We start from the raw sequence: 14,046 nt of genomic DNA, 5'->3' as shown, positions 1-14,046 counted from the left end.
ACGCGAGTGGACCAGGACAGACTGTTGGTGATGGTGACCCCCAGGAAGTTAAAGCTATCGACCATCTCCACTTCGGAGCCATCGATGTGGACAGGGGTGTGTGTCGTGCTACGCCTCCTGAAGTCGATGATCAGTTCCTTGGTCTTTCCGACATTTAGAGAGAGGTCGTTTTCGGTACACCATGCAATCAAGTGATCTATCTCCCTTCTGTAGTCTGATTCGCCATTGAAGGAGGAGAGCTTCCACTTTCTCGAGCACAGGCTTGGTTTTGTTGAAAACTCTTTTACATTTCAAACCTGTAGTAAACAAACGTTAGGGGCTGGTGGTCCTGCGCAGCTCCAATGGAATGGGGACCTCCTGATCTGCATGTTTTATGATTGATTTCCCCCCCCCCCCTGTTTCCTGGTGGCAGGAAATATAAACAAGGCAAAGTAGCACCAACAGGATAGTTACAGTAACTGCTGCCTGAAACTGACACACTGGTGGAAAAGTGCCCCGTAACTGGATCTCAAAACCGATATGAAAGGAGTCGCAGCAAGATTGAAAGGTGCAAGGGCAATGAGAGATAAATCAAGTGGTTAGATGATGCTGCAACTTGGCTTTTCAAAGCCTGAGAATTGAACCAGGAAGAGCAAACTGAGTGAGGTATAGAGTAGCTATTGGTCTTGGTAAAGGAGGGGGTCATAGTCTCAAGTCACTGCGCTTTAATCTAGGAGCATCAGACTGCGCCACGCTGGGCAGGTACAGTGTGACGGGCACCCACTTCTCCTCAGGGAGCACCACAGCAGAAGTCAACAGCACTGACTCACCAGCTTTGAGCCACCTTATTATCTGTTAATTGCTAGCTGCCGCGATTGAAGATGGACAGCAGGTCAACTTAGCATCAGGGCTACCAATTCTAGTTTGGCGTATTTTGGGATATTTCATCATGCGACCTCAAGCCTCCTTCTTCTCAGGCTGTCCCTCGGGATTGAGGATGACTCTAGTTCAATGGGTTCCACGATGGCTGATAAGTCCAATTCACGATCTTCAGATGCTGTCACATACGGGGCAAGTAGTGCTTGAAGGATTGGGTAGATGCACTCCCTCCTATGCACTCTCTGCAATGCCTCAACTTCACCTCCATGCGCGCCAAAGTCTCTCGATGTGTTCAGTACTTCACCAAATGAACCTTCTCCAATTTGGGCAATCACCGTGGATGTTTGACCACTCAGGGACGCTTTGAGGACATCCTGTTGTCCTCCTGGTAATCTCCTGCCAGAACCATGTTCCGAGGGGAGTCGTTGCTTCAGGAATCTGGTGTCGGGCACACGAATACCCTACAGAGCTGACTTTGAGTGATTAGTGGCTCGATGCTGAGCATGTTGGCTTGGGAGAGGACGCTGCTTTTGAACCAACTTTCTTGCCACTGGATTTGGAGGATCTTGCAACGTCATCGCCGGTGGGACCTTTGAGACGCCAGATGTAGGTTCTCCAAATCTCCAGCTTCCAAACGCCCTAACACTCCCACCTTTGGGTTCCCAATTTATCCAACCTAGCAACACATTGCCTTCCCAATGGGAAAGTAAAGAGACTCATCTGCTCCAGGTTTGATGGTTCTTGGCTGATTAGTCCAATAAATGTTCTTTCCTCCATCTCCAATATTATTATAACTGATAAACAAGTATTCCAAAAAAATCATTTTTCTCACAGGTGATTAATCTTTAATGCCTGCAGACTCCAAAATAATCCTGAAGGATTGGCAACTCTTAAATAGCAACCACTCAACCAAAGCAGGGGAGAGGGAGAGGGAAAAGGTGACAGAGAAGTGGAGAATAAAACAGCCATTGCCATTTTGAGAACGTTACTATTACATTTCGGAAGCCCTTCCTCAGCTTGTTCTCCGGCCTAATAAGTTAGAACCGGCTGGACAAAATTATTGGCAAGTCAGGAACACTTACAATTTAATACTATACGAGAGTCCAGTGCAGCCTCGACAGTTTGATGTTGCTGTAATGCCATTAAGCTTTGTTGCTGGGTAAAACCCATGTTCTGAAACAAATGTTTAAAGAGCGTCCCTTAAACAGAGGCAACTTTACACAGTTCAATCAACATTTCTCTGTTTGTTACGGTTTTCAAATTTGGAAGGGAATACTTGGGACTGGACTGCACATTTAGTTAACAAACCAGAGGCAAGATAGATGGGAATAAAATGGACATAATGTGAAGAAGATGTTATCACCTTCAGGCATGATAGGAACCAGGGGCCATGAATAAGGAATTCAGGAAAAGGTACTCGTGAGAATATAAAACTCACTACCACATGGAGCTGAATGGTATAGACGCATCAGGGGAAGTTAAATAAACATGAGGGAGACAGGAACAGCACGGTAGCATTGTGGATAGCACAATTGCTTCACAGCTCCAGGGTCCCAGGTTCAATTCCCGGCTTGGGTCACTGTCTGTGCGGAGTCTGCACGTTCTCCCCGTGTGTGCGTGGGTTTCCTCCGGGTGCTCCGGTTTCCTCCCACAATCCAAAGATGTGCGGGTTAGGTGGATTGGCCACGATAAATTGCCCTTAATGTCCAAAATTGCCCTTCGTGTTGGGTGTGGTTACTGGGTTATGGGGATTAGGTGGGGTTACTGGGTTATGGGGATAGGGTGGAGGTGTGGACCGTGGGTAGGATACTCTTTCCAAGAGCCGGTGCAGACTCGATGGGCTGAATGGCCTCCTTCTGCACTGTAAATTCTATGTAATCTATGTAAACAGAAGGTTACACTGATAGGGGAGGTCAAAAGGGAGGGGCCTCGGGTGCAATATAAACATCGGCCTGGATCTTTTTGGCTGTTCCAGTGATGTAAGTTTGTCAAGTCCATTTCGTTCCCCTGGTTGCAAACATCCTACAGTGACTTCACTTGGGGAGGTTTCAAATCTATATCCCAATGGGCCATACCGCACTAAACTGCCCTAACACCAGTGCGAAGTAGCCGGTGTCGCTCGGGGAGGGTAGAGGATGGCCAACATGGGAGACAGGGGAATTGGTGTAGGTGTAGCACAGACACTCTCCAAAGGTTTGTGCTGAGGTACACTTGGGTAAGAGAAACGCAGGTGTGTCCGACGGAACTACTAGCCTGGAATCCGTCAAGGAGATGCCCTGGGACTATTTTTGTCTGCTGGTATTGGGTGATATCGAATTATCAATATTCACTCAGCACATAGATTACCGGAAAATAATAAGCTAAAACTGGATTTTTGAAAAAAATGCACCATTCCACAAAAGGGAGAAATGGCCATTTAGTGTGCAGCTGTCACACAGCAAGGAATGAATAACCAATCAAAGCAGAACTCAACAGGGAAACCGTGAGTTCTGGTATTTGGCCACAGAACTACCTTCACCGTTGGATGTTCTGCCCAGTATTTTGCACAGTCATTCTGGTTAATTTGTGCTTGGAGTTGACAATAAGCTATTCATTCCAGTCACTGAACTCAGAAAATTGCCTGTCTCACATTTTTGTTTTTTAATATTTTTGATTCTCCTCCTTTTTCACATTTTCTCCCAAATTTATACCCAACAATAAACAATAATCAGCAACAAATGTTTTGTCAATCCCCATATCAATAACAATGATCCCATCCTCCCACCAAACCCCAGACACTGGCCCGCATGTTAACATAAACAAATGACAAAAAGGAATCAGGAATTACCCATAGTCACCATTAACACATACCGTCCCGCTCCCCCCAACCCTCCCAGCCCCCAACCCCCCCTAATGTTCGAGGTGATCCAATTCTCGAAAGTGCAGAATGAATAATGTCCATGAATTGTAAAACCCCTCCATCCTTCCCCTCAGTTCAGATTTGACCTTCTCAAGCGTTAGGAATTCCAGCAGGTCCCCCCGCCACGCGAGGGCACAGGGTGGAGAGGTTGATCTCCATCCTAACAGGATCCGCCTTTGGGCGATCAACACGGCGAAGGCTACAACATCTGCCTCTGCGCCCGTTTCCAACCCCGGCTAGTCCGACACCCCGAATATGGCCTCCCGAGGGCCCGGGCCCAGTTTCACGTGCACCACTTTAGAGATTACCCTAAACACCTCCTTCCAGTAATCCTCCAGCTTTGGACAGGACCAAAACACATGAACGTGGTTTGCAACCCCCCCCCCCCACACAACGTTCACACACATCTTCTACCCCCTCCAAGAGCTGGCTCATCCTCGCCCTTGTACGGTGCGCTCTATACACCACCTTCAGCTGTATCAGCCCCAACCTCGCGCACGAGGTGGAGGCATTCACTCTCCGGAGCACCTCACACCGGAACCCCTCCTCCATACCCTCTCCCAACTCTTCCTCCCACTTTGCCTTGATCCCTTCTAGCGGCGCCTTCTCCTCCTCCAAAATAGCCCCATAAACCGTCGATACTACCCCCTTCTCCAGTCCCCCTGACGTCAGCGCCTCCTCCAGCAATGTGGAAGCCGGCTCTACTGGGAAGCTCTGTATTCTGCAACCACATTTTAGCATGGCCATTCCATCTAATGTTTTTCTTATTTGTACAAGGTCATGGCTGTGGCCATAGGGACTCCAGAAATGATCTCCAAGGGGCTATCTGGTGTCCAGAGCTTTGAACTATTGACGTAACAAAATTAAATGGGGAATGTTGATACTTTAAGAAGGATGCGCAGACTTTCCAGAGAAAATCTGAGGAGAATGGTTGCGAGGAGGAGAAACCTCAGACTCGTGGACAGATCAGAAAAGTTGGCCCTGTGCTCCTTAGGGAAGGTTGAGGGGAGATGTCAGGGAGGTGTTCAAAGTCATGACTGGTCTGAATAGAGAGAAACTGCTCCCATTCATGGAAGGGTCACGTACTAGAGGACAACAAATGAAGGTGGCTGTCAAAAGAAGCAGTGTTAACACAAGGGGATAAACTGTTTTGTGCAGTGAGTGATTGGGATCTGGAATGCACTGCCTGAGTGGGGGTGGAGGCAGCTTCTATTGTGGCTTTGCAGAAGGAACTGGATAAGCACCCCGAGATAAATGTTTGCAGGGTTACGGGGAAAGAGCGAGTGGAGCAGAAATTCCAATTGCTGTAAATGTCATGTAATTATTATTGAGCGGCACGGTAGCACAGTGGTTAGCACTGTTGCTTCACAGCGCCAGGGTCCCGGGTTCGATTCCGGGCTTGGGTCACCATCTGTGCGGAGTCTGCACGTTCTCCCCGTGTCTGCGTGGGTTTCCTCCGGGTGCTCCGGTTTCCTCCCACAAGTCCCAAAAGACGTGCTTGTTCGGTGAATTGGATATTCTGAATTCTCCCTCAGTGTAACCCGAACAGGCGCAGGGTGTAGCGATTAGGGGATTTTCATTGCAGTGTTAATGTAAGTATTTGTGACACTGATAAAGATTATTATAATTGTAGTTTTTTGCTTGAAGGGAGACTGATTACTGAGGCTTTTTTGTCTTACGCTCATCGAAATGTCAAATTTCAAATGTTCACATCAATTTTGCAAGTGTTTGAAGTTTGGCATTCTTGCATTTGACCTGATGAGTGCAAGACAAAAAGCTTCAGTAACATGTCTCTTTTCAGCAAAGTTCAAGTTCTGTACTACCAAGCCACCAGTTTTTAAGTTCTTTCTCTGTTTGTGAAAGTGAACCACAAGAGGAAACTTTAACTATAAACCGTACAATTAAGTAAGTAAGGTTGAGGAACAATACTTGAGAAAGTGCTCATCCCAGACACACATTCAACGTATCGACTTTATGGTACATCAAAGATACGATAAAGGCATTGCATGAGTAAAACTCCAATCATTCTTTCTAAAGTTAGCAAAGATGTGAATAAAAATATCTCCTTTACCATCAGCCTCAACATACGGACTTTGAAAAGCTCGTTAACAGCATCATCGCAGTCTTTGTCCAACCGCAGCACCATTTCGAGTGCGGATTCTGCCTCAGTGTACCTCTGCGGACAGACGTGTTCAACGTTAACTTTCTCAGGTTTTTTTCTTAAATAAACCAAGTTTATTCTAAACATTTCTGCCCCTTTTACTTACGTTCTTGATCTCGAGCATCAAATGTGATGTCAAAGCCAGGCTCTGTCTCTTTACCAGAGGTTTTGAAGAGTTTTTGACAGATCAAAACGACAACATAGGCATTTATACAGCACCTTTAACGTAGTAAGAACACTTCGCGAGTGCATTACCAAACACTTTTTGACACGATTGCCAATTTCCTGAATTCACTTCACTGGTCCTTTGTCTAATTGGCTGTCCCTCGTCAGTGAACGCAGACAGATTATTCCGTCGACAGAGAGACATTCTACCTCAGGCAGATGTCTCAATTTGTATAGTCGGAGAGATCACTATATTGTGAGCTGATTAAGGAAGCCTGCCTGATAACCCCCAATCTATTCTGGCAACCCTGTGGACAATTGTAGTCTTCCTCTGACCCACCACCATCCTTGCTGTGAATGGACACCGAGGACGAAGGGGAGTGATCATGGACTCCAGCACAGCAGGCCATTCCTCCCATCGATTCCACGTCAGCTCTCTCGAAGAGCAAGTCAGTTTGTCTCACTCCCCTGCTCTTTCCATATCTCCCTGCAATCTCCCTGCAATCTCCCTGCACTCTCCCTGCACTCTCCCTGCACTCTCCCTGCACTCTCCCTGCAATCTCCCTGCACTCTCCCTGCAATCTCCCTGCAATCTCCCTGCAGTTTTTGCTCCTTCAAGTGTTTATCCTATTCATTTTTGAAGGATATTACTGAATCGGCATCCACCACACAACCAGACAATACATTCCATAAAACCAAAAGGCCATAAGACATAGGAGCAGAATTAGGCCACTCGGCCCATCGAGTCTGCTCCGCCATTCAATCAAGGCTGATATTTTCTCATCCCCATTCTCCTGCCTTCTCCCCAGAACCCATGATCCACTGATCCCCTTATTAATCAAGAACCTATCTATCTCTGTCTTAAAGACACTCAGTGATTTGGCCTCCACAGCCTTCTGCGGCAAAGAGTTCCACAGATTCACCACCCTCTGGCTGAAGAAATTCCTGTCATCTCTGTTTTAAAGGATCGTCCCTTTAGTCTGAGATGGTGTCCTCTGGTTCTAGTTTTTCCTCCAAGTGGAAACATCCTCTCCACGCCCACTCTATCCAGGCCTCGCAGTATCTTGTACGTTTCAATAAGGTTCCCTCTCATCCTTCTAAACTCCGAGTACAGACCCAGAGTCCTCAAATGTTTCTCATATGACAAGTTCTTCATTCCAGGGATCATTCTTGTGAACCTCCTCTGGACGCTTTCCAAGGCCAGCACATCCTTCCTTAGATACGGGGCCCAAAACTGCTCACAATACTCTAAATGGGGCCATATACAGCCTCAGAAGTACATCCCTGGTCTTGTATTCTAGCTGTCATGACATGAATGCCAACATTGCATTTGCCTTCTTAACTGCCGACTGAACCTGCACATTAACCTTAAGAGAATCACGAACAAGGATTCCCAAGTCCCTTTGTGCTTCTGCTTTCCGAAGCATTTCCCCATTTAGAAAATAGTCTATGCCTAAATTCCTCCTTCCAAAGTACATAACCTCACACTTTTCCACATTGCATTTCATTTGCCACTGCATTGCCCACTCCCCTAGCTTGTCCAAATCCTTCTGCAGCCTCCTTGCTTCCTCAATACTACCTGTCCCTCTACAGATCTTTGTATCATTTGCAAACTTAGCAACAGTGCCTTCAGCTCCTTCTTCCAGATCATTAATGTATATTGTAAAAAGTTGTGGTTCCAGCACAGACCCCTGAGGCACACTATTAGTCACCGGCTGCCATCCTGAAAAAGACCCCTTTATCCCCACTCTCTGCCTTCTGCCAGTCAGCCAATCCTCTATTCATGCCAGGACCTTACCCTGAACACCATGAGCTCTTAACACCATGAGCTCTTAACTTATTTAACAGTCTCCTATGTGGCACCTTGTCAAAGGCCTTCTGGAAATCTAAATATATCACGTCCACTGGTTCTCCTTTGTCTAACTTCCTTGTTACCTCCTCAAAGAACTCTAACAGATTTGTCAGATATGACCTCCCTTTGACAAAGCCGTGCTGACTCAGTCCTATTTTACCATGCACTTCCAAGTACTTTGCGATCTTATCTTTAATAACAGACTCTAAAATCTTACCAATGACCAAAGTCAGGCTAACCGGCCTATAATTTCCCGTCTTCTGCCTCCCTCCCTTCTTAAACAGTGGTGTTACATTAGCCATCTTCCAGTCCTCTGGGACCCTTCCTGCCTCCAGTGATTCCTGAAAGATCATCACTAATGCCTCTACAATTTCATCAGCTATTTCTTTTAGGACCCTGGGGTGTAAGTCCCCATTTTATATATATTATATATATATATATATATAAAATTATATATTTTCCTTTATATTACGAGCTAGCTTGCACTCATACTTCATCTTCTCCCCCCTTATTGCTTTTTTAGTTGTCCTCTGCTCGCTTTTAAAAGCTTCCCAATCCTCTGGTTTCCCACTAATCCACGCCACTTTGTATGCTTTCTCTTTAGCCTTTATTCTGTCCCTGTCAACCCTCATAAGCCATGGACGCCTTGTCCTCCCCTTAGCATGTTTCCTCCTCCTTGGGATGAATTTCTGTTGTGCCTCCCAAAAACTCCTCCATTGCGGTTCCACTGTCTTCCCTGCCAGGCTCCTTTCCCAATCAACTCTGGCCAGCTCCTCCCTCATGTCTTTGTAGTTACCCTTATTTAATTGTAATACTGTTACATCTGATTGCAGCTTCTCCCTCTCAAACTGAAGGGTAAATTCGATCATATTGTGGTCACTGTTCCCTAAGTGTTCCTTCACATTAAGTTCTCTAATGAAGTCTGCCTCATTACACATCACCAAATCCGGAATCGCCTGTTCCCTAGTCGGCTCTGTCACAAGCTGCTCCAAAAAACCATCTCTTAGACATTCCACAAGTTCCTTTTCTTGGGACCCACTACCAACCTGATTTTCCCAGTCCACCTGCATATTGAAGTCCCCCATGTTATTGTAATATTTTACATGCCTTTTCTATCTCCTGATTTATTTTCTGCCCCACATCCTGATTACTGCTAGGGGCCTTGTACATAACTCCCATCAGTGTCTTTTTACCTTTGCGATTCTTCAACTCTACCCACAGAGATTCTGTGCCTTCTAATCCTATATCGCTCCTTGCTATCGATTTAACTTCATTCCTTACTAAGAATGCCACCCCGTTCACTTTGTCCATCTGCCTGTCCTTTCGATAGGACATATATCCTTGGATATTTAGTTCCCAGCCCTGATCCCCTTGCAGCCACGTCTCTGTGATGCCCACAACATCGTACCGGCCAATTTCAATGTGCGCAACAAGCTCATTTACCTTGTTCCGTATACAGCGCGCATTTAGGTACAACACCCTCAATCCTGCATTGACCACGTCCCCTTTCACACTCTCCTCAGGCACTGTATCCTGTCCTGTGGCCCTTTTTGATTTTTGACTATGGCTTCTCTGCCTTACACTTTCCCCCTTACTGCGTTTTGTTTCTGGCCCCGTTTTACTTCTCTCCGACTTCCTACATCAGTTCCCATCCCCCTGCCACATTAGTTTAAACCCTCCCCAAAAAAGGGAATTCCCTTTCTTAATTACTCATCGCAATAAAACAAAGGGGGTTCTCTTTGTGTCTGGTTCTTTTACCAATCACCTTAAATCAATGTCCAAGTTATCAACCTTTATCCGCAAAACCTTCAGAAGTCGAAACACTTGTATTGCTCAGGCCATTTTCCCAGGTCCTTGTGTCTTAGCGCCTGAAGGAAATCTTTCAGTTTAAACACACGCTCTATCCACACTCTGTAGTAGACTTCCCAACATCACAAAACAGATCAGTACACGGCACCAACTTGCAAAATTTGAAATGAAAATAAATTAAGAATTCTTGCGAACGTCCCTTTCCACCGCCCCCCCCTCAAATCCCTCCACCCCACTTGCCCTTCTAGTCCCACTCTAATTTCTCCAACACACCAACCTCCTCCCCCACAACTCACAATCCAGCCATGTACCCACCCACCTCTCTACGCCCACTGACTAAGATGGAAATTGATAATAGCGAAAATGAAAGAAATTGGGGTGCATCAGTAAATTGTCAAAAACTCAGAGTGAAGAAAACCAGGAGTGTTTCAATGTTCTGCAAAAAACAGGTGTGGATCAATGCACTGTGAAAACCTGGAGTGGCTCAGTACATTGCCAAAACCTGGAGTAACTTTATGCACTGTGAAAACCTGAAATGGATCAATACACTGCCGAAACCTGCAGTGGTTCAATGCACTGCCGAAACCTGCAGTGGTTCAATACACTGCCGAAACCTGCAGTGGATCAATACACTGCCGAAACCTGCAGTGGATCAATACACTGCCGAAACCTGCTGTGGTTCAATACACTGCCGAAACCTGCAGTGGATCAGTACACTGCCAAAACCTGCTGTGGTTCAATACACTGCCGAAACCTGCAGTGGATCAATACACTGCCGAAACCTGCAGTGGTTCAATGCACTGCCGAAACCAGCAGTGGTTCAATGCACTGCCGAAACCTGCAGTGGTTCAATACACTGCCGAAACCTGCAGTGGATCAATACACTGCCGAAACCTGCAGTGGATCAATACACTGCCGAAACCTGCTGTGGTTCAATACACTGCCGAAACCTGCAGTGGATCAGTACACTGCCAAAACCTGCTGTGGTTCAATACACTGCCGAAACCTGCAGTGGATCAATACACTGCCGAAACCTGCATTTGATCAATACACTGCCAAAACCTGCAGTGGATCAATACACTGCCGAAACCTGCAGTGGATCAATACACTGCCGAAACCTGCAGTGGATCAATACACTGCCGAAACCAACAGTGGATCAATACACTGCCGAAACCTGCAGTGGATCAATACACTGCCGAAACCTGCAGTGGATCAATACACTGCCGAAACCTGCTGTGGTTCAATGCCCTGCCGAAACCTGCATTTGATCAATACACTGCAGAAACCTGCAGTGGATCAATACACTGCCGAAACCTGCAGTGGATCAATACACTGCCGAAACCTGCAGTGGATCAATACACTGCCGAAACCTGCAGTGGATCAATACACTGCCGAAACCTGCAGTGGATCAATAGACTGCCAAAACCTGCAGTGGATCAATACACTGCCGAAACCTGCAGTGGATCAATACACTGCCGAAACCAACAGTGGATCAATACACTGCCGAAACCTGCAGTGGATCAATACACTGCCGAAACCAACAGTGGATCAATACACTGCCGAAACCAACAGTGGATCAATACACTGCCGAAACCTGCAGTGGATCAATACACTGCCGAAACCTGCAGTGGATCAATACACTGCCGAAACCTGCAGTGGATCAATACACTGCCGAAACCAACAGTGGATCAATACACTGCCGAAACCTGCAGTGGATCAATACACTGCCGAAACCTGCAGTGGATCAATACACTGCCGAAACCTGCTGTGGATCAATACACTGCCGAAACCTGCAGTGGATCAATACATTGCCGAAACCTGCAGTGGATCAATACACTGCCAGAAACCTGCAGTGGATCAATACACTGCCGAAACCTGTAGTGGATCAATACACTGCCGAAACCTGCAGTGGATCAATACACTGCCGAAACCTGCTGTGGTTCAATACACTGCCGAAACCTGCAGTGGATCAGTACACTGCCGAAACCTGCAGTGGATCAATACACTGCCGAAACCTGCAGTGGATCAATACACTGCCAAAACCTGCTGTGGTTCAATACACTGCCGAAACCTGCAGTGGATCAATGCCCTGCCGAAACCTGCAGTGGATCAATACACTGCCGAAACCTGCAGTGGATCAATACACTGCCGAAACCTGCAGTGGATCAATACACTGCCGAAACCTGCAGTGGATCAATACACTGCCGAAACCAACAGTGGATCAATACACTGCCGAAACCTGCAGTGGATCAATACACTGCCAAAACCTGCAGTGGATCAATACACTGCTGAAACCTGCAGTGGATCAATACACTGCCGAAACCAACAGTGGATCAATACACTGCCGAAACCTGCAGTGGATCAATACACTGCCGAAACCTGCAGTGGATCAATACACTGCCGAAACCTGCAGTGGATCAATACACTGCCGAAACCTGCAGTGGATCAAAACACTGCCGAAACCTGCAGTGGATCAATACACTGCCGAAACCTGCAGTGGATCAATACACTGCTGAAACCTGCAGTGGATCAAAACACTGCCGAAACCTGCAGTGGATCAATACACTGCCGAAACCTGCAGTGGATCAATACACTGCCGAAACCTGCAGTGGATCAATACACTGCCGAAACCTGCAGTGGATCAATACACTGCCGAAACCTGCAGTGGATCAATACACTGCCGAAACCTGCAGTGGATCAATACACTGCCGAAACCTGCAGTGGATCAATACACTGCCGAAACCTGCAGTGGATCAATACACTGCCGAAACCAACAGTGGATCAATACACTGCCGAAACCTGCAGTGGATCAATACATTGCCAAAACCAACAGTGGATCAATACACTGCCGAAACCTGCAGTGGATCAATACACTGCTGAAACCTGCAGTGGATCAATACACTGCCGAAACCAACAGTGGATCAATACACTGCCGAAACCTGCAGTGGATCAATACACTGCCGAAACCTGCAGTGGATCAATACACTGCTGAAACCTGCAGTGGATCAATACACTGCCGAAACCAACAGTGGATCAATACACTGCCGAAACCTGCAGTGGATCAATACACTGCCGAAACCTGCAGTGGTTCAATACACTGCCGAAACCTGCAGTGGATCAATACACTGCCGAAACCTGCAGTGGATCAATACATTGCCAAAACCAACAGTGGATCAATACACTGCCGAAACCAACAGTGGATCAATACACTGCCGAAACCTGCAGTGGATCAATACACTGCCGAAACCTGCAGTGGATCAATACACTGCCGAAACCTGCAGTGGATCAATACACTCACCTTTATTCCCAATAGCGCTCTTCCCTTTCTGAAGTAGCCTTTCGGCCAGTCAGCAGCAAGCCTGATGGAGGTTTCAGCATCTTCTAGTGCAAGGCTATACTTCCGAAGTCTGTCATAGCAATAGGATCGATTTCCAAAATACCTGCACACACAAGAAGATTGTTCTCAAAATTAGTTCAATGAGAAATCTTGAGCATTGGAAATGTAGGTTTGCAACTGAGTAAAGGTGCCTCAGTCGAAATTTGAAAATATCTTTGGCCTGATCTCACACGATAACACGGTTACAACAAAAGGAGTCAATGCTGGAAATACTCAGTGGGTCAGGCAGTGGTGTAGTGGCAATGTCACTGGACTAGAAATCCAGAGCCCCAGGCTAATGTTCCGGCAACACAGGTTCTAATCCCACCTCGGCAGATAAATAATCTGGAATTATAAAACTAGTTTCGGTAATGGTGACCATGAAGTTGTTATGGGCCAGGGCTTAGAAACTCCAATGTGTATTCTGGAGTTCACCTGCCCTATAACTTTTATGTTGAATTTAGCTAGGATGAGCACAAGAGCCTTCACTTCAGCTATGATTCAACAGACTCTCTAGGCACTTTAAATCAACATGAGCTTTATTCTAAGAATTTAGTTAACATTTATATAAACACGCAGCTAGAATTTTTATCAATTACAAACATAAAGACACCACCTAGCCACAGTAAGCTATGTATAACACTTAATGAATTCCCTCTTAACTGTTCCAATTCAAAAGCAAAATCCCCAAACCCCTTTTTTCAAGGGCGTGGCCCAGCTTTCTGCATTCTTCCTTGAATGAGACTGGCTTTCCCTGGATATATCTTCAAAGCCACCACAAAGGTGATTTTTACTAGAACAGATATTTAAAATGACTGGGCAAAACACTTCTTCCTCCTGTTTGTAGTCCACAGTAGCCAAAACTCAAAGTGAAACCAAAAACCTCACAGCCAGTACTCAGTTCCACCCACACAATGACATCATTG

The 14,046-nt window shown here is 46.3% G+C and overlaps 1 protein-coding gene across 1 annotated transcript in view; it reads right to left on the bottom strand.

Annotated features, from left to right (window-relative positions):
* The window catches only part of LOC140393308 (uncharacterized), a 160,711-nt gene that overhangs the window by 46,780 nt on the left and 99,885 nt on the right, over positions 1–14,046 (bottom strand). The window contains exons 9-11 of the mRNA XM_072479621.1: positions 13,043–13,184; positions 5,829–5,933; positions 1,941–2,031 (exon numbers count right to left, since the gene is read on the bottom strand). Coding sequence (XP_072335722.1) covers positions 1,941–2,031; positions 5,829–5,933; positions 13,043–13,184 — 338 coding nt within the window. The remainder of the gene's footprint in view (positions 1–1,940; positions 2,032–5,828; positions 5,934–13,042; positions 13,185–14,046) is intronic.

Source organism: Scyliorhinus torazame, chromosome 16, assembly GCF_047496885.1.
Source record: "Scyliorhinus torazame isolate Kashiwa2021f chromosome 16, sScyTor2.1, whole genome shotgun sequence".
In the NCBI taxonomy this organism is placed as follows: Eukaryota; Metazoa; Chordata; class Chondrichthyes; order Carcharhiniformes; family Scyliorhinidae; genus Scyliorhinus; species Scyliorhinus torazame.
Note: the sequence above shows the minus strand (reverse complement) of the source record. Positions and strands in the feature narration are given on the sequence as shown.